General features: G+C 34.0%; 2 protein-coding genes across 2 annotated transcripts; both read left to right on the forward strand.

Moving 5' to 3' along the window:
- Positions 1-1,772: 1,772 nt before the first annotated feature.
- LOC132274240 (uncharacterized) lies at positions 1,773-4,552 on the forward strand. The gene is made up of 2 exons (XM_059775481.1): positions 1,773-3,211; positions 3,901-4,552. Exon 1 carries the CDS (start codon positions 1,969-1,971, stop codon positions 3,079-3,081), a length of 1,113 nt encoding a protein of 370 aa, XP_059631464.1. The 5' UTR covers positions 1,773-1,968; the 3' UTR covers positions 3,082-3,211; positions 3,901-4,552.
- LOC132272784 (transcription termination factor MTERF6, chloroplastic/mitochondrial-like) lies at positions 3,763-11,514 on the forward strand. Its single transcript, XM_059773877.1, has 4 exons — positions 3,763-3,782; positions 3,901-4,137; positions 8,717-8,793; positions 10,514-11,514. The coding sequence occupies exons 1-4, from the start codon at positions 3,763-3,765 to the stop codon at positions 11,512-11,514; spliced, it is 1,335 nt and encodes a 444-aa protein (XP_059629860.1).
- Positions 11,515-21,460: the final 9,946 nt, after the last annotated feature.

Raw genomic sequence — 21,460 nt, forward strand, 5'->3', positions numbered from 1 at the left:
TAACCACACTCGATTCGAATTCATTTTCCAATTACTAAATGTAATTCAATTTTGTAGTTGAAACTCATGACATTGAAGACAAGATTGTATCTAAACGGTGTTACTACTTGTGTCCATTTAGTTTTTCCTACTCGCGTCATTAAAATATAGTGACTTCAAAGGCTTGTTGGTAATATAATTTAAATTCTCAATTTAATGATGTTATAAAGTTACAATACGTACGAAATACATATCAGATTGATATTGTAGTTTTTTATATAGACGTGTTGCAAAATCTTGTAAAAATTGTGGGATAGATTCTCAATTTAACAATGTATAAAGTTGCAATACGTATGAACTACATATCACATAAATATTGTATTTTTTATATAGACGTGTTGCATAATCTTGTAAAAATTGTGGGATAGATTCTCAATTTAACGATGTTATAAAGTTGCAATACGTATGAAATACATATCATATAGATATTGAATTTTTTATATAGACGTGTTGCATAATCTTGTAAAAATTGTGGGATAGATGTTGCATTTTATGATATAACTGTATTGCACTGTGTTAGAACTATGTTGCAGGTTTTAAATAGTTTTGTTAAGACTAATATTTGAATTAGGTTAAAATTTTGGAGACTATTAGTGAAATGTATAAAAGTTACAACAATTGGGTACAAATCTTAACCACACTCGGTTCAAATTCATTTATCAATTACTAAATTTAATTCAATTTTGTAGCTGAAATTCATTTACATTGAAGTGAAGGTTGAGTCTAAACGGTGTTACTAGTTGTAAAATAAAGTGACGGTAAAGACTTGCTTTGATTTTTAAGAACATTTTTATTCACAGAAATTTTAAAAAATGGTGAATAGTACGTAAATTTGTTTGGATGCAGTTGAATCTGATGGTCAGAAAGTAGAGGTTCACTGATTTTTGTGGACTGATACATGCATCTGTTTGTTTGGAACTAAAATATTTTTCAAAAAATAATTTTTTTATTTTCTGGTGTTTGATTGTCGTAAATAATAATCTTAAAAATTTTGATAGATAAGGCAACTAAAATATTGAAGCTATTGATTACAATTTTACCGTGTTCTATCATAATCAATAATGTTATGACTAGGAGTACTGAATCGACTATTGAATTTGAAATTGAAATTTTTTTTTTAAATTCAGAACCCAATTCAATACTCCAAACCGAAAAGTAAATTGAAAACAAAATAATTAAGTTATTGTTCTTTTCCTTAATCCGTTTAAAGGGTTACAGTGCTTTTTTGAAAACAAAATAATTTGCAGACCTTTGTTTTTCAACAAAGAGACAAAGAGGGGAGAACGTGAGAAAGAAGCCAAAGAATTCTTTATTTTGTTCTCTAGAGAACTTAACAAGTGTTAAAAAATTATGTGAATATATCTTATCGGCGATAGTACGATGGATTGATGGTTGAATTTCACTGTATGTTAATCAGCCTACTAATTGTGGTTTGTGAACTTGAATGTCTAAACTTTTGCGAAGTAGTGTATAGCATAATGTCACAGGTCCCAATCCCGTAACACATAACCATTACGTCTATGGGTATTTTCAATAATTTCGGCCAACAACTGTTCGAGAATACAAAGCATATCCAATTGTAGGTGACCAAATAATGTGAATAGGTGTTAAGAACTTGATACTTAGGTCCAGCCCACCTAATTCTTGGGCTGGGACTCGCTCAATCAAACATTTTCACACCACTGTCCATTGGGGTTCAATGCCTCAGACCTCTGAGTGCTAAAACCAGGTTTAGGGCACACTCTTCATCATTCAAACACTTCAGAGAACCAGAGAGAGAGAGAGGGAGTGATACAGAGAGAGAGTCGAATCACTTTAAATCTATGAAGATCCCCACTTTACAGGCAAGTTCTCATCCCTACATTCTTTGCTGTGATTGAAAGCATATTATATATATATCTAAAATACATCACCGTGTTTCTTCAAGAAATGACTATATATATCTGCAAAAATCTCGTCTCACTCTCTCTTAAGAACTCTTCACATCTCAACAAAACCGCAATCTCTCTTTTCTCTCTCCTCTTCTTCTCTTCCTCTCCAGAAACCCCTATTGCGGTGGCCGATTACTTGATTGATAGACACAAATTTTCTCCTGAATCTGCTTCGAAAGTCTCTTCCGTCGTAAAGTATGTGAAAAGGCCCGAAGAGACCGATTCCATTCTTTCATTTCTCAAGGAAAGTGGTTTTGCGGAAACCCATCTCGAGCGTGTCATAAAAAACGCGCCTCAGCTTCTCTCTACAAATCTTGAGTGCACCATCAAACCCAAATTCAAGCTTTTTCGAGACTTGGGTTTTTCTTCTAGCGACGTTGTGGAATTTGTTTCGTCTAACCCTCGGATTCTAACTAGTAGCGTTGATAATCGGCTCGGCCCGTCGATTTTAGCATTGAAGAGTGTTTTGGGTTCGAATATGGATGATGTGTCTAGGATTTTAAAGAGATATGGGAGGCTTTTGACGCATGATTTGGCGAAAACTATGATGCCCAATATTGAATTTATTATGAAGAGCTGCAGTATGAGTTCGACACAAATTACCCGGTATGTGTATAAATGGCCAAGATTATTCACGTATAAACCGACGCAGATTAGAGAATATGTGAAGTGGGTTGATGAGATGGGCATTGACAGGAAGTCTAAGATGTTTTTTAAAGCGATTCGGGCTATTAGTTCGATGTCTATAGAGAATTGGGAATTGAAATTGGAGGTGTTTAAGAGTTTGAGATTTTCCGAAGACGACATTCTCTCAGTTTTTAGGAGGGCGCCTCTGGTGTTTACTCTGTCACAGAGGAAAATTAAGGCGAAAACACAGCTTTTGCTTAGCACGGGCAAATGTGATATCTCATATGTTGTTAATCACCCATTCTTACTTACTCTCAGTGTTGAGAATAGGCTTAAGCCACGGCTAAGAGTTCTGGAGGTTTTGGAAAGCAGGAATTTGTTTCTTAAAAAGCCGAGTTTGGCGACTGTATGCCCCCTCACTGATAAGAAGTTCTTTGAGAAATATGTACTCCCTTATTCAGATGAAGTTGGCGAATTATTCTAGGTTAACAAGGCCTAATTGACAGCAGAAATATGTGCTTAAGATCATGACATCCTTTGGGATTTAATACCTAGAGGCAGGCTGAGACTGAAATCTTTTTCCCGAAAAGCAAATCACTTGGCGGCATAGCATGGTAGGTACTCTTTTGCGCTACATATTCACATGTTTTTTTCTTGTATTCCTTTGGTGTACTACTCTGAAAAACATGGATTAATTTTTGTTTACAAGCCTTGGCTTGTTGGCTGTTCTGTTTTCTAATTCTATCTATTTTATCACTATTGTAATATGAAATTTATTTACTCTACTGAATGTAAAAACATTCGAGTTTTATTGGAACCCGAAGTTCGTTTATTTCGCATGTATGGAGCTAGCTAATATATTTGAATTTGTGACACTGTTTTCTAGTGTGGTTTGGGTCTAAGAATAAATGAAATGCTAGCCCACAATTGATTAAGAGCATAACTAGATTATTGCCCTGTTTTTAATCGGTGGCCGATTACTTGATTGATAGACACAAAATTGCGGTGGCCGATTATTTTATTGATAGACAAAATTTCTCCTGAAACTGCTTCGAAAGTCTCTTCCGTCGTAAAGTATGTGAAAAGGCCCGAAGAGACCGATTAGATTCTTTCATTTCTCCATTAAAGTGGTTTTTCAGATACCCATCTCGAGCGGTCATCAAACATGCGCCTTAAGTTCTCTCTGTAAATCTTGAGCGCACCATCAAACCCAAATTCAAGTTTTTACAAGACTACACGAATTGAAATTGGAGGTTTTTAATAGTTTGGGATTTTCTGAAGACGACATTCTTTCTGTTTTTAGGAGGGCGCCTGTGGTGTTTGCTCTGTCAGAGAGGAAAATTAACGAGATAACACAGCTTTTGCTTAGCACAGGCAAATGTGATATTTCATATGTTGTTAATTACCCAACCTTACTTACTTTCAGTGTTGAGAATAGGCTTAAGCCACGCCTAAGAGTTCTGGAGGTTTTGGAAAGCAGGAATTTGATTCTTAAAAGGCGCTTGTTGAGGTTGGAAAGCAGGAATTTGATTCTTAAAAGGTGCTTGTTGAGAATAGGCTTAAGCCACGGCCAAGTTTGACGAAATATGTACTCCCTTATTCAGATGAGGTTGGCGAACTATTCAAGGCGCTTGTTGAAAGCAGAAATATGTGCTTAAGATGATCACATCCTTTGGGACTTGATGATTTAATACCTAGAGGCAGGTTGAGACTGAAATCTTTTTCCCGGAAAGCAAATCACTTGACGGCATAGCATGGTAGGTACTCTTTTGCACTACTCTGAAAAACATGGATTAAATTTTTTCTTGTATTCATACGGTGTACTACTCTGAAAAACATGGATTAATTTTTGTTTACAAGACTTGGCTTATTGACTATTGTGTTATGAAATTTATTTACTCTACTGAAAGTAAAAAACATTCATGTTTGATTGCAACCCCAACTTGGTTCATCTGGCATGTATGGAGCTAATAAATTTCAATTTGTGACACTGTGTGGTTTGTCTATGTTGCCTTTTTTTATTTTGGTATCCACCCGTGAACCCCTGATATTGTTGCACTCATGTTCTAAATGTTTTAAAAGAATTCTAATTTATTTTTGGAATTAGAGGGGTATGCTTCACTTATTTAGTAGTCCTTCCGTTCCAATTTAAGTGTCGTAGTAATTTATAAGGGGACATGTGAGACATGCGTGGTCTACTTAAAAAATTACTAATTTGCCTTTATAAATTTTGATCGTTCAAAGTTTGAAATTTTAAACTCAAATGACATATATATTATTTGAGAAAAGAAAAATAAACATTTATTTTGAAACAGACAAAAGAGAAAAATATGACACTTATTTTGCAACACACAGGGACTCTGACCCTTCCTCTCCTATTTGAAGGTAGGGAGGTTAACAATTTGATGGGTTATATGTTTGATTCATCTTACCTGCCCTACGGTTGGGGCTTCCTATATATAGAATTATTTTTGGGTATTGAATTACACGATTTTCATAAAACTACACGATTTTTCCAATTTAAATCAAGTTGATTTTACAAGAAGAAGATTTGGCTCTTTGTTCAGGCTGTTTTTTTATTTATTTATATCGAATGTTTCTAATTGGTTATTTATGCATAGTACATATAAGTGAAATGTTCACTTTTTTATTTATACGATTTGTTGTAATGAATTGTCAGACCTATTTTTTTTAATCGGTTCATTTATGCATAAATAAAGAAGTGGGGCCCTCCACTTATAAACATTCGGTGTTACAAATCGGTACAAGTATCATTACTCTTATATATATATATATATACACACTTGAGCTCAATATGTCAATAACTTAATGAATGATAAATGGAAAGTTAAAAAATGAATGATAAAGTATATACCTAAATGCATGTTATTTAAAAATTAAAAATTAAATCTATTTTTCTTTCACCTCTTTGTCACAAATTGTTTCTTCTTCCTTACTATTTTATTTTATTTTATTTTTTTTAGATTCTAACTTGGTTATAAACACATTAGAGTATATTAGTGTCATAAGAAGTTGCACAATATTTTGTTTCTAGTTCTATTATAAAAACAAAAATTTATTGACATAATGAGAAGATTCACTACAAAACATTCTTTTATTTTATAAAATTTTATATATTTTTTTATAAATTAGTTATTTTTCTTAATATTTTCTTTAATACTGGTATTATTTTATGATCATCATATATATGTTTTTTGTAAGTAAAAAAGGCATGAAAGGCAGCTAATTATTAATTAATATGTAAAGTTACAGACATCAATCCACCACTATTATTACATGACAGCTCCATTTTGATTTGATCACAAACCAATTGCGGGAGACAACAAATTGAAATTTTTTATCATGGATATTAGGTTTTGAGATACCAGTCATCAACTCTAAACATATGAAGAGAAATGCTTTCAATCATTGGATGAATGTAGGGTTTGAAAGAAAAAAATTGTTTGCTTTTAAAGACTTATTTAAAATTCAATGATCATTTCTTGTCTCCCTCTAGAGGAGAGGTTAACTGAGGACATCTTCAGGCCTTGACTTCTGCAATTTTTTCTTCTCGCTCAAAAAGATTAGACAATGTCAATTTTAGTATTAAGTGATTGATGTAATTTTGTTACACATTTTTTTTTAAAAAAAAAAAAAGAAAACAAAAATTTCGTTTAGTGGTGAGATGTGATTTTCAGAGAACTATTTATATTTTTTTTGGTACTTATCTTTAATTATTGTAATTAGTGGTATTAGCAAATTTGGAAACTAGAAATCGTGACTATGGTTTTGTAATAAAAGGAAAGCATATAGGTGAGTTTGTAATGTAACCATTAGATTTAATATAATGATTGTACGTTGTAGAAAGTGTGAAAGAATTTTCTTATTCCACAAAGAGTAAGAGATCACTGCTTATACATCATATATTGAAACTATATACATTTAAAGAAATAAAATTACTCAAACTTAACTGAAAAAAAAAAAAAAAAAAGACACTCTAACTTGTAGGTTCAAATGTGTCCGAATCATAATTTGGAAAGTACAAAAAAAACTTTATAATTAATTATTATTTTGTTTATAACATCCAATTCTAATAAGGGGCTTTGTAGCCTCCGGTACTTTTTTACTTTTAAAAATAAAAGGTTGAAGTGGGTGTGTGAGTGTTTCTTGTTAATATATATATATATATATATATATATATATATATATATATATTCTAACCTTAACTCTATTTTATATGAATAAAATGTAGTTATAAAGATAAAAAGTTAAAACATTTTCTGTTGAATTTCGATTATTCGAATTCTACTATATTATTTGAATCCAGTTCTGATCTCATAATAATAACTATCTTGTTAATGCTCGGATCCAAGTAGCTTGGGTTAGGTCTACCAAAATCTTACCCCAAACTGAAATATCATATGGTGAAATATAAGTCCACATTGCCTCTTGGAAGAACCCCAACTGGTTCTAGGTCATGACATACTTTGGGACTCCATGATTTATTTACTCTGCTGAAAGTGAAAACATTCATGTTTTATTGCAACCCTAAGTTGGTTCATTTTTCATGTATAGAGCTAATAAATTTGATTTTGTGGCACTTAGTGTGGTTTGTGTCTATATTGTCCTTTTTTGATTTGGTGTTCATCCGTGTAAATTCCGGATATTTGCGTACTGGGCTCGAATCCTTCCCCTTCTCAAAGAGGGCGGGGAGGTTATACCGCTTAGGGTAGATGCCAAGATTTTTTCATTATTGCTTTTTGATATTTTTTGGAGTGTACTTCTATTGAGATTTATTTCGAACATTAAATCATTTTAAAATTTGTAATTTATTAAATTTATATTCTATGTTACATTTCATAGATTATTATTAGCCTCTTAAATTTTTTTATTTTTATTTTGTTTTAACGGACCAATTGGATTATAAGAGGAAAGTGCATAAATACAATGGGTCAGGTACAAAAAACCCTCTACTATGGATATGGTGCAAATAAGTCCATGTGCCCTCTATACTATGGATTTAGTGCAAATACTCCCTCGAGACTTCAAAAGACTATAATGCTCTCGTATCGGTAGAATGAATTAATATATAAAAATATAAGCCATATAAAATGACGGTTTTATCCCATGCTCTCTCCCTTTGAATTTCTCTTTCTAAATTGACTGCGCTATGTGCAGCTTTGAGCTTTGTCTGTGAGATAACTCCAACAAGGTGGTGATGGTTGTTTTGGGCAAAATAAGGATTAATTTGTCGATCTAGGCAGGCCTCCGGCGGTCCTGAAAGGAGCTGATAACTAAACAAAGCAGCTTGAAAGGTGGTTAGGAAAGCAGAGAAGCCATGGAGAAGAACCAACCAATTTTTTATTTTTATTTTTATTTTTTTAATTTCTCTCTCCATTAAGTTCATTAACCCTCAAATCAAACCTCTCTACCAAAGAGGGTGTGCTGAAGACAAGGCAATGCTCACAAGTCAAGCACGCCGGATGCCATTGATTGTACAAATCAACTTCGCCCTCACGCCGCCAGTAAATCAAAGAACACAAATATATATAAACACACACACACACACACATCAAATGTTCAATATTGCTTTAACATATTGCAATGCAAATCATAAATCTGACTTCGAGGATGGCCACCATTGGTTTAACAGACTTGCAAATCTGACTCCGACGATTTTAGATTCCGACGACGAAGTGGTGAAGACTCTGAGGATGATGCAACAACGAACACTCCAACGATGACAGTTGTCGTTGGTTGTGAAGTCGCCGTTTCTGATTGATTTTGTGGTCAGCTTCTACGTTTGTGGCTGATCAATTGGTTTTTTGCTGTTGCGGAGAGAGAGTTATAAAGGTCGCCGTATCCTCGCCGTCGAAGAGCCGCAGGTTGATGACTGCAATTGTGAAGACGGAGAGTGTTTGGTTACAGGAATTAGGTTAGCCCAAGCCTGGTTTACTAAAACCTATTTTACAGAAATCTAGTTCTAGCTTAACCCAGAGTGAGTTTTGTAATCGTTGGCCGCTTCATCGTCGCCGAACCATTTCTTCACTGTCGCCGTGCGCTCGATCTTGTCGCCTTGTGTTGTGGTTGCCATGGCTGTGCCTTATTGTGGCCTGCAGGTGTGCCACAGTTGCTGAAAGTCTTGCCGAATTCGAGAAGGGCCTTATTCAGTTGTGGCGGCACCAAGCGGAGGGAGGTGAAGTACATAAGAGGCTTAGGAGAGAAGAAGGGCAGAATAGGAAGAGGAAATGGCAAATTAGGGTTTTTAAATTTATTTTGTGTTTATTTTAACCAAAAAGCCATGAGAGGGGTTTATTTGCACCTTTTTTTTTTAATTTTTTTATTTTATTTTATAAATTAAAATGCACGTCTCAGAGAAAGAGAGACTATTTGTGTACAAAACCTAGGGGTTTTCTGCACTTAACCCACATACAATCGATCTCCAAAGCCTTACAAAGATCTGGAGGCCAAGGAAGACCATACAAAATTATTAACTGCTCGACCTTGCAAGCATTACTTGGGCCCCACCTTTTACCGATTTTATATACTTTCATTTTTACTTTCTATCATTAATTTTCATCTAATCAAATGAACCATTAGTGAAATGTATAAAAAGTAAAACAAATGAGTACAAATCTCATTTCCAATTACTAAATTTAATTCAATTTTGTAGTTGAAACTCACATTGAAGACGAGATTGAGTCTAAATAGCATTGCTACTTGTGTCAATTGATTTTTCCTACTTGTATCATTAAAATAAAGTGACTTTAAAGGCTTGTTGGTAATACAGTTTAAATTCTCAATTTAAAGATGTTATAAAGTTACAATACATACGAAATACATATCGCATAGATATTATTATTTTTATATTGACTTGTTGCATAATCTTGTAAAAATTGTGGGATAGATGTTGTATTTTGTGATATAACTGTATTGCACTATGATAAAACTATGTTGCACTAAATATGTTTTAAATTGTTTTGTTAAGACTAATATTTGAATTACGTTATTATTTTTAGAGACTATTAGTGAAATGTATAAAAGTTACAACAATTGGGTACAAATCTTAACCATACTCAATTCGAATTCATTTTTCAATTACAAAATTTAATTGAATTTTGTAGCTGAAACTCGTTTACATTAAAGTCAAGATTGAGTCTAAATGGTGTTACTAATTGTGTCATTAAAATCAAGTCATTGTAAAGACTTGCTTTGTTATTTAAGAACATTTTTATTCACTAAAATTTAAGAAATGATAAATAGTACGTAAATTTGTTTGGATGCAATTTTTGAAAAACTGGATTAGAATTGATTCAGTTTACTAATAACAATTTCATTTTTTAAAAAAACAACAAAAGTCTCTAAAAGTTGTTGAAAGTATTAATTGATAGTTTTTATTTATAAAATTCCGTTTTTGGTCTTGTCTTTAAAACTAGGTGAGTTTCAGTTGTCTTTAAAATTAAGTGAACCAAATCCACACAAATATTAAGAACCTGAGACTTAGGTCCAGCCCACCTACTTCTTGGGCTAGTACTGGCTCAATCAAACATTTTCATACCACCGTCCATTTGGGTTCAAGGCCTCAAACCTCTCAAAGCTAAAACCAGGTTTAGGGCACACACTCTTCATCATTCAAACACTTTCAGAGAACCAGAAAGAGAGAGAAAGAGAGTGATAGAGGGAGAAAGTCGAATCAGATCCCCACTTTACAGGCAAGTACTCATCCCTACACTCTTTGCTATGATTGAAAGCATATTATATATATCTATATATATAATACATCACTGTGTTTCTTCAAGAAATGAGGACTATATATATCTGCAAAAGTCTCTTCTCACTCTCTCTTAAGAACTCTTCACATCTCAACAAAACCCCAATCTCTCTTTTCTCTCTTCTCTTCTTCTCTTCTTCTCCAGAAACCCCCATTGCGGTGGTCGATTACTTGATTGATAGACACAAATTTTCTCCTGAAACTACTTCCAAAGTCTCTGAAAAGTATCTGGAAAATCCTGAAGTGGCCCATTCGATTCTTTCATTTCTCCAGGAAAGTGGTTTTTCGGATACCCATCTCGAGCGTGTCATCAAATACGCGCCTCAACTTCTCTCTGCAAATCTTGAGCGCTCCATCAAACCCAAATTCAAGCTTTTTCGAGACTTGGGTTTTTCTTCTAGCGATGTTGTGGAAATTGTTTCGTCTAACCCACGGATTCTAACTAGTAGCGTTGATAATCGGCTTGGCCCGTCGATTTTAGCATTGAAGAGTGTTTTGGGTTCGAGTATGGATGATGTGTCTAGGGTTTTAAAGAAAAGAGGGTGGTTTTCGAGGTATGATTTGGCGAAAACTATGATACCCAATATTGAATTTATTATCAAGAGCTGCGGTATGAGTTCGACACAGTATGTGTATAAATTCCCAAGAGTATTCATGTGTAAACCGACGCAGATTAGAGAATGTGTGAAGAGGGTTGATGAGATGGGGATTGACAGGAAGTCTAAGATGTTCCTTCCTGCGATTCGGGCTATTCGTTCGATGTCTATAGAGAATTGGGAATTGAAATTGGAGGTGTTTAAGAGTTTGGGATTTTCCGAAGATGACATTCTCTCAGTTTTTAGGAGGGCGCCTCAGGTGTTTACTCTGTCAGAGAGGAAAATTAAGGCGAAAACGCAGTTTTTGCTTAGCACGGGCAAATGTGATATCTCATATGTTATTAATAACCCATTCTTACTTACTCTCAGTGTTGAGAATAGGCTTAAGCCACGGCTAAGAGTTCTGGAGGTTTTGGAAAGCAGGAGTTTGCTTCTTAAAAAGTCGAGTTTGTGGACTGTTTGCAGAATGAGTGATGAGAAGTTCTTTGAGAAATATGTACTCCCTTATTCAGATGAAGTTGGCGAATTATTTGTGGTTAACAAGGTCTAATTGACGGGCAGAAATATGTGCTTAAGATGATGACATAATGATTTAATACCTCGAGGCAGCCTGAGACTGAAATCTTTTTCCCGAAAAGCAAATCACTTGGTGTATGTGAAATAATTGTAAAATTGTGATCCAATGCCAATCTTGGTGTATGGAATATTATTTTCAACGTTTTATTCCTAATTTTTATGAAATATATAAAGAAAACCGCCGTTTTTATGATTCAAGTGAAATACTGTTTTGCTAATTTGTTCTGTTTTTGAACCCAACATGTATCTCAGCTTATGTTTTCTTGATTTTCCTTTCTTCAGTTTATTGTTCGTTGTGATTTGTCTTTTCATTCTGTTTTTCTCCTTAATGGTTCAGAATGATCATGTTATATTATCTAAATGAATTTTCCATAAATTGAAACTTTCTGAATTGTTCTATTAAAATTTCATTCTTCATGGTTCTTGTGTATATCTTTGTGCATGTACTGTTTATATGTGCCTTTTTGTGGGTTTTGCTCTTTGCATGATGTGTATGCATACCTTTTTTTGGGTTTCACTCTTTGCGTGTGTTTGAACACCATCTGATCGATGAAATTACAAACTGAATATGTAATACATTCGCAATTATTGAATTGAACATATGAATGCATGATTAGGAATAATGACTGCGAATTGAATAAAGGAGTGATAGCACAATACTAAATTGTTATAGAACGATAATACCTTGTCCTACAAAAATCCTTACCCAATTAAGTGCATAACATTAGTTATAATATAGCAATCGTATCAATTGCATCGCTTTTTCATGTTTATGTGTCACTCAAACCTGTTTGACGTATCAGATCTAACAAGTTCTTGATGTCTAAATAGTTTGCAGTCAATTTAAGATTGAAGAGGGTAGTCTGGTCCATGTTGACAAAGTTGGCATCAAAGGTTTTGAGAGCATCTTCGCTAGCCTTGTCTTCGGACTTAGGAGTCTAGACCTACTTTATGCAGTACTCAATGATCATAGGCAAAATCTTGCTAGTTACATTTGGCTAGGGAATGATGGTATTAGCACAATAGTCTTCGATCAAGTGCTTGATGGTTTGAGACTCCAACGCCACGACCTCTTCCATCTCGAAGATCTCGCCATCTGAACTTCTTAACACGATCGTTGTCCCTAAAGTTAAGGATGATGAAAGGCGCGAGCTTTAGGTTAGAGGGGCCTATTTGCACCTATTTTGTGTGTGGGCCTTTTCATATTTAGTGTTTGATTTCACCTAATACAAAGATAAATGTGGACATGGTTGTAAAAAAAAAAAAAAAATTAATCTTAGAGAGAGAGTTTGTGAGATATATGGAGCTGAGAGCTGAAAATTTTGAATTCACAAAAGTAGAGAATTGCTGGTATTTATAATGACGGAACCTAATACCATAAGGAAACCAACGGGAACTAAAACAAGAATTGTAGTTATATAATCAAATCATCATTAATTTTTAAATTCTTCGCCTCCATTTTTGGTTGTGTTTGGTGGCAACATTGAGACCGTTGATCATAGGTGGAATCAACGTGGGTTTGGTAGGCAAGCCTTGGGTTAAGGTTTACAAGAATAAATCATGTCCGTTGGATTATTTTTGAGGTCCTTATGATCTATACAAGCCCAATCAGCACGGTAGACTGAAGCAGGGGCGGAAGTAGCATATGCCATGCCTGGCCTGGCCCCACCTTATATAATATATATGAATTTTAAAATTATTTTTACACATATATAGAAATTTGTATATCATGTCCTCCTAAAAATATTAAATTCTTAAAAATTTCTTAACTTTTTTCTTTTTTTTTTTGGTCCTCATTTAGTCTTTAAATTTCTTTAATTACCTTTTAAAGAAAAGTCAAATTTTCCTTATTCAATTATACTCAAATTTATTTCTTTCAAAATTCTGTCATTTTTCTTTTCCTATTACTTTTTCTTTGTTTTTTCCCCTTCTTTTACTTCTTAAACTTCTAAGATTTTTTTTTTTGGTACTGTGGCCCCCCTAAATTTAAATCCTGGCTGGACTGAATTATCATCAATTCATCATTAACATTTGGTTTGGTTATTCCAATTAGAGTATTTCATTTGATGACGATTTTTTATTTTGATTTTTAGATATTGTGATTCAAGAATTTTTGATAGTTGTGTATAGAATCTATAGATTGATTAGTGGGAAGATGGAATTTGGTGGGTCTTTTAAAAATATTTTGAGTGAAGGAATTATTTAATTTAAGAAGGATAATTTGATATTTTTGAATAAGAATTTGAAGGGTATTGTGAACTTGAACAATAATTCACAATGCATATATAATTATTTTAATTAATTCAATAAAAATAAAAAAATTTAAAATAGACTATTTTATTATTTAAAAATACAAACTCTATTTAAATGTGATTTTCCCTTTTAAAATTGATAAAAGTTGTGAGTCCCACAACCGGTGGGCTCCAACTCTCTCTTATAAAAGAGTGTTTCTCATATGGTGTCACCAGACCAAAGCTGGAAGAAGGTATAAAGATCATAGGTTTAGAAGTTAGTTTATCACAAAATATGAGTCCAATATGGGTTCTTCTTGTAAGGTTTGTATAGTTTATAAATAGCCTACTTACGACTATAGATTTGAAAGCCCCCTCCACGGCATCAAGAACTTCAATACATTGTCATTTCTTTTCATGGAACTTCAATACAAATTCTTTATTTGCATGCACTTGCTTCTTAGTATTCACTTTAATTCCCTAGTTTAGCATTGTAATTTTATTAAAGTCCTTTCATCGAAGACAAATCAAAAGATTCACAATTGCCAGATCATTTCAAGAGGGTAATTTCCTTTTGTTCGATTCTTTCCAAGTCTTCCGAGACTGTGTCTGCAGTTTCGGTTTTCCAATTTTGTGTAAACAGTTTGTTATGCATTTTTTTTTTTTTTTTTTTTTTTTTTTTTTGTCCTCTAAATACAATGTGAACTACCTACTCATAGGCGCATGCATTTGTACGAAGATTAATACATGAATTCAGGAAAAAACAAAAACAAAAAAGAGAAGAAGATTTATACATTTATTTACCGAAAAAAGAATTAGAAGATTTATAAGTGCAATTATGCAATTGGACAAATGCTTAATTAATTACATGATTAGAAACTACTTTTTCCATTTTACTTAGGTTAGCTAGTTAAAAAAAATGGTTATTTCTCTAGTGCTTCCACATGATTTTCCAACAGAAGCGTTAGTTTATTAGCTTTTAATGTATTACTCCTTTTTTCTTGTATTACTCTGAAAAACATGGATTAATTTTTGTTTACAAGCCTTGGCTTGTTGACTGTTCTGTTTTTCTAATTTTTTCTGTTTTATCACTATTGAAATTTATTTACTCTACTGAATCAGAATGTATGAGCTAGCTAATAAATTTGAATTTGTGACACTGTTTTCTAGTGTGGTTTGTGTCTAAGAATAAATAAAATTCTAGCCCACAATTGATTAAGAGCATAACTAGTATTCACGTTCTTCAGATTATTCCCTTGTTTTGAATCGGTAATTACAATAAAGTAATCTTATTGTTATGTTAAAAACCTGTAATTTGAGAAATCAAAACCTAAAAAAAGGATTTCGACAGTGATATTCAGCAATCGTTTATTGCAGGAATGGGATGAAAAGAGATATTTGTGTTAATCACAATAGAGGACTACATATATTTACATACAATGATGCACTCGAAAGTTTTAGCACAAAATGAACAATTTGATACCTATTCTTAACTCCGCTTGTAGCTCAGTTGAGGTGAAAATATTCAAACTCACTAGCTCTCTCATCCCATGGTTTCTTGCAAGCATTATATTTAATTTCATGATAATATTTTTCTTTCTTCCCTAATCATGCAATCCTCATCTTATCATTTCAAAAATGTTTTAAAATATATGGGTTTTTTTTTTTTAGGTGGTGGTGTTGTGGTGTATCATTCTATTTACATTCTTTAGTTCTTGTCAGTCAAATCTCTTATTTTATTATTATTATTATTTTTATTATTATTATTTTTACAAGAAAATTACTTGTTCATTTGTGATTTGAATTCTCATCTCCCACTAAGAGATTGAGGAGATGGCACAAAATTTATAAACTCTCTTTTAATCCAATTTGATGATTTTTGTTGAAATATTGGTGTGTCTCGTACCTAGTTGAACAAAAAGTGTGTTGTGTGACCAAGTTTGAATTTATAGAATACCACTATCACTACTAACTATTAATGTAGTTAGAGTAAGTAGGGATCGTCCCAAGGAAAATGGTGCGTACTTTTGTTTGGAAATCAATGTTTAATTAGTAAGTCGAGTGATCAAAAGATGGTTGGTTGTTGAATTATACTACAATTTAAGCTAAATAAATGCAATGTAAAATAACTAAAATAATATGAGGTGTAGAGAATATGAGAGAGGAGTCTTGAGACATAGAGTTCACCACTAAGCGTTACCTTTCTAGACATTCAATATTTGATGGATTAGGGGGATTGTGTGTTGTAAATGAAAGTGTGTACCATTAATTGAATATCAAGAATGGATGGCCAAGTAAGCATACATTGTTTAGTTAATCTAATGAATAACACAACATATTAAATTAAGCTATTAATCCTTTCATAAGTCCACAATTAATGCACACTTATTAAATTAGAGAAATATACTACTTGCATTCATAAGCATGGAATATCAAACAATAAGCATGGATTGTCCTCCTATTTAAGGAAGTAAGGCAATTACACTAAACTAATTAAACTAAGGAGGAGGCATAATCCTACTTACTACTCACTATTAATGTAGCTAGAGTAAGTAGGGATCATCCCAAGGGAAATGGTGCGTACTTTTGTTTGAAAATCAATGTTGGATTAGTAGGTCGAGTGATCAAAAGATAGTTGGTGGTTGAATTATACTACAATTTAAGCTAAATAAATGCAATGTAAAACAACTAAAGTAATATGAGGTGTAGAGAATATGAGAGATGAGTCTTGGGACATAGAGTTTACCACTAAGCGTTACCTTCCTAGACATTCAATATTTGATGGATTAGGGGGATTGTGTGTTGTAAATGAAAGTGTGTGCCTTTAATTGAATATCAAGCATGAATGGCCAAGTAAGCATACATTGTCTAGTCAATTTAGTGAATAACACATCATATCAAATTAAGCCATTAATCCTTCCATAAGTCCACAATTAACGCACACTCATTAAATTAGAGAAATATACTACTTGCATTCATAAGCATGGAACATCAAATAACAAGCATTGATTGTCCTCCTATCTAAGGAAGTAAGGCAATTATACTACAACTAAGCTAGTGATATGGAAATTAAACTAATTAAACTAAGGCGGAGACACAATTTATCAAGAAATAAGTATAAACCATCAAACAAACCGCAAGAGTAATCTATTTAAGCACCATGCCTTGACCATTACTAGATTCATAATATTAACACACATAGATGATGAACGCTGAATATTTACATATTTGAGCCCCTAAATATACGTATGTTGTAGCCTAAAGTGATACTTCTATCCATATTTAGACTAATTTATGTTTAATGTGTGTTTGTAGGTACTTTTCTAGAAAAATGGTTAAAACCGGGACTTTAAGATGATATCGAAGCTTACAGAGTCGTTGCCGGTCATCCAGAGCAAGCCGAGAGCTTAAATGGTGAAGCTTATAGAGTCGTTGCAGGTCATCCAGTCCTGAGGCTCGAGCCTTACAAGTCAAAGAAGAAAAAAAATCAACAAGGCATTAAAGCTCGAACCTTGTACCTTCAGGCTCGAGCCTGAACAAAGGGTGTTCAAGCCTGACTATAGTGTGCTTGAGCCTTGACCCTTAAGCTCGAGCACAAGGCGTCGAAATTTGAAGAATTGATTTCCAAGCTCCCAGACCTCGTGCCTCAACCCAAGGATCGAGCACCATCCATTGAAGCTCGAGCCTTGAGAACTAAATGCTCGAGCCTGGTACCTAGTGCTTGAGCCCATGAAGCTTTGATCGAGCAATGTTAAAAGATTTCAATCCCAAGAATATTCTAAATGGTGAAGAAAAAGACGCTTCGAAAACTAATTGAAGAAATTTGGCTAGGTGTCAAAGTGAAGATCGAACACCAATTCTTGAAGCTCGAGCATCAATCCAGAGAAGCTCGAGCCTTGTTCCTAAAGCTCGAGCTTTTGTTCCTGAAGCTCGAGCCTTCCATGACATGTCAGATTAAAGTTACGGGAATGTTCTCTTTGTCAACTGTATCTCATTCCAGATCGGCTAAAAGACCTAAAAGCCCACCAAATCCTAATTTTCTTCTATAAAAAAAGGCTTAAGCCTTGATAGAAGAGGTCCAAAAATTCCAGGTCCTTTTGGTGGTATGATTCAAAAGGCTGATATTGTGGTGGATTTTAGGGTTTCTACAACCTTAGAAAGTGAAAATCCTAAGAAGAGAAGTGTCGTCCGTAACGATGGAGACAACTCCAACACAGATGATATCCGACATCGTTATGAGTAGCTAATTCCTCTCTTAGGGCACTGATGTAACACAATATAGTATTATGGTTTGATTGTTTTAACTCTAGGATTATTTTAATATATTTTGTTTCCTTGATTATATGACTATGAGCAATTGAGACAACTCAATTGGTTTTCTTACTTTAATAGATTACAAACTGTTATTACCTTGTCTTAGATATAATTGTTTGTTTTCTATTGTCAACCTATCTTATTGGACGGTATCTGGTGGAGCCCTGCCGGACATAAAAATAGAGGTCATATAATAGTGTTTCAATGCTTTTTTTATAAAAGAATGTTTTCATAGTCTATGCTTAGGAAGGGTGGATTATTTGCAAAGTAGTTAGAGTAGGTAGGTGGATAGTCCACGCTAACCGCAGATAAATTATAGTTAACTGAATTTTGTAAAACATCTTTCTTTAAAACCCGAATTGAACGAATGTTATTGAGTTCAATTCATTTGAAAAACATAATTGGTTAAATCCCCAGAGTTGATGCAATCAACCATAGTACGATGATTGTGGTGAAGTCAAAGCCCTAAGATTTCTCTCTTTGATCATTTAATTTAATTTAATTTAATAATTTGCTTTAATTTTAGTTTGTTTAATCGTGACAACTAACAAACTTTTCAATCAGTTACCTATAAACCATTAAGATTGAATTAAAGACTGAATACTAATCTCATCTCCTTGTGGGTTCGACACCTCTCTTTATAGCACTATCCTACACGGAATCGTACTCTTGCGAGTGGTAAAATCAGACACATCAATTTTTGGCGCCGTTGCCGAGGAGTTTTGTTTTAGTTTGGTTTTTAATTAGTTTATTTTGGTTTACCAGTCTTTGGACTTTCTGATATCTCACTTTATTTCTTTTTCTTTTCAGGTACAGGAAATTAACAGTGAGGACAAGACGTTTAAGGGATAAAAGTTTCGATTTATTAAACCTTTTGTGAGTTTTTACTGTTTTTCTGATACTTGGAAATTTTATTTTTGTCACTACTTAGGATTAGTGGAATGAATGCATGTTAACTCGCCAAACTAGGTCAAAACCTTTAGTACATGATCCTGAAATAGAGAGAACTCTTAGTCAGTTAAAAAAACTTTAAAAACATTTAAATAATATAGGAATTTCCTCTGAAAACATGGTTGATATTCATGATGCACCGGGTAATGGCAATGGTAATGGTAATGGTAATGGAGGACAGGTTCCACCTGTTCCTCCATAACAACAATTGAGGGATCATTTTATTCCTACCACATACACTTTTCCTTCGTGCTTTGTATTTTCGGACGCTGATGCAACCCATTTTGAGATCAAGCCTGTTATGATCCAAGTGTTTCCTACCTTCTATGGGTATGCAACAGAGGATCCCTATATGCACTTGGATGTATTTTTTGAATTGTGTTCAACTACCAAGTTGACCACTCTTACCAATGATTCATTCAGGATGTGCATTTTCCAATTCTCTCTTAAGGACAAAGCAAGAACTTGGTTGCATTCCCTTCCTCCAAATTCCATATCTACATGGGAGATGTTGCAACCAGAGTTCTTGAAAAAGTACTACACAGTAGGTAAAACTTGTCAAATGAAAAGAGAAATCATGGCATTTTCCCAAATCCTGGAAGAACAGTCCCATGATGCTTGGGAAAGATATACTGATCTTCTAAGAAAGTGTCCACAACATGATATATAGTCTCTCCGATTCTAATAGAAACATGGTTGATGCTTCTAGTAATGGAGCTTTTCTGCGTAAGAGTCCAGCTGACGCTTGGGAACTATTTAAGGCCCTAAGTGAAAATTCAACATAACATACGTCTTCTTCTAGGTCTAGGTCTTTACCTGGAATGCATAAAGTTGAAAAAGTCTTTGAGGTAGACAAATCTAGTGAGTTAGCTGCTCAAATAGAAGCCTTAAACCGTAGGTTCTATCAAATTCTATCATCTGGCTTTGCTCCTGTTGCTAATCCACAAACTGCCTTACCAAAGGAAGTTTGTTCAATCTGTGCTAATCCTTCCCATTTTGCTGATACTTGCCCTATGTTGGGACAATTATCTGAGATCCTACAGGAGCAAGTGAATGCTACATTCTCTAGACCAGCATACAATCCATATTCTTCTTCATATAATCCTTGCTGGAGAGATCATCCTAATTTATCATCGCGTAACTAAAGTCAAGGAACCGCTGCTCCCCAATCTCAGAGACAGTATCAAAATTCATCCAATCTTATGCCACAAAATAATTCTTTTAACCAATCTGGTGTTTACCGTCCACCTCAGTTTAGGAATCAACCCACTCAAGCTCCTAATCTTCCACCTCCTCCTAGAAATTCTACTTTTGGGGAACAAGTACTCAATGCTCTTGTTGATATTAAAGCCAATACCCAACTTCTTAATTCTCATTCTCAAGCTATAGCAAAGCTAGAGGCACAAGTTGGGCAAATAGCGAGTACTCTATCTTGAAGAGAGGATTGAAAGTTGCCTAGTCAGTCAATAGCCAACCCGAAAGGACAGATTTACATGATTGATGAAACCAATTCCTAAGGTATTAATCTTGAGTAAGTTCAGGCTATCACTACATTGAGGAGTGGTAGAGTGGTTGACAATCAAGTTGAAAAAGGACAGGAAGAAAAAGAGAAGCTTGGGATTCCCATTATTCCTATTATCCATAATCCACATCCCAAGGATGTTTCCTCAAGCTCTATTCTATAATCCATTACAGAAGTTGAAGGTGGAGTCACTTCTTTATCTGCTCCTAATCCTGAGACAGCTTATGAGCCAAGAGCCTCTTATCCTGAACGTCTCAAGGAACCCTCCCACTTTGGTAAACAAGGAGAGAAAATTCAAGATATGATGGAGGTCTTTAATTAGGTCAAAATCAATCTTCCTTTGCTTGATGCTATAAAACAAATTCCCACCTACTCCAAATTTTTAAAGGACTTGTGCACTCTAAAAAGAAAATCCAAAAGCCAAGTTCATAAGAAAATTTGTCTCACCGAACATGTCTTTTTGATCTTGGAGCAAGTGTTAATCTTATTCCGTACTCAGTATATGAGAAGTTAGGTCTGGGTGAGTTAAAACCTACGTCGGTTGTTCTACAGCTTGCTAATTGTTCTGTCAGACAACCACGAGGTATTATTGAAGATGTACTCATAAAAGTGGACAAGTTCGTCTTTCCCGTCGATTTCTTAGTGCTTGATACAAAACCAGTCCACGATTCCAAAAAGTATATTCCAGTTATTCTTAGGGGTCCTTTTCTAGCCACATCGAATGCTTGTATTAACTGTAGGACTGGAGCCATGGATTTATCTTTTGGAAATATAAAAGTCAAGCTAAACATCTTCAATGCTATTCATCATCCCCATGATGATAGTGAATGCTTCTTCCTTGATGTTATTGATGAGTTGGTTGAGGAATCACTCCCAACTATTTTATCCAAGGATCCTTTAGA

The sequence above is a fragment of the Cornus florida genome, unplaced genomic scaffold (assembly GCF_030987335.1).
Source record: "Cornus florida cultivar Cherokee Brave unplaced genomic scaffold, ASM3098733v1 CherokeeBrave_3.0.0_Hap2_Chr09, whole genome shotgun sequence".
Classification (NCBI taxonomy): domain Eukaryota; kingdom Viridiplantae; phylum Streptophyta; class Magnoliopsida; order Cornales; family Cornaceae; genus Cornus; species Cornus florida.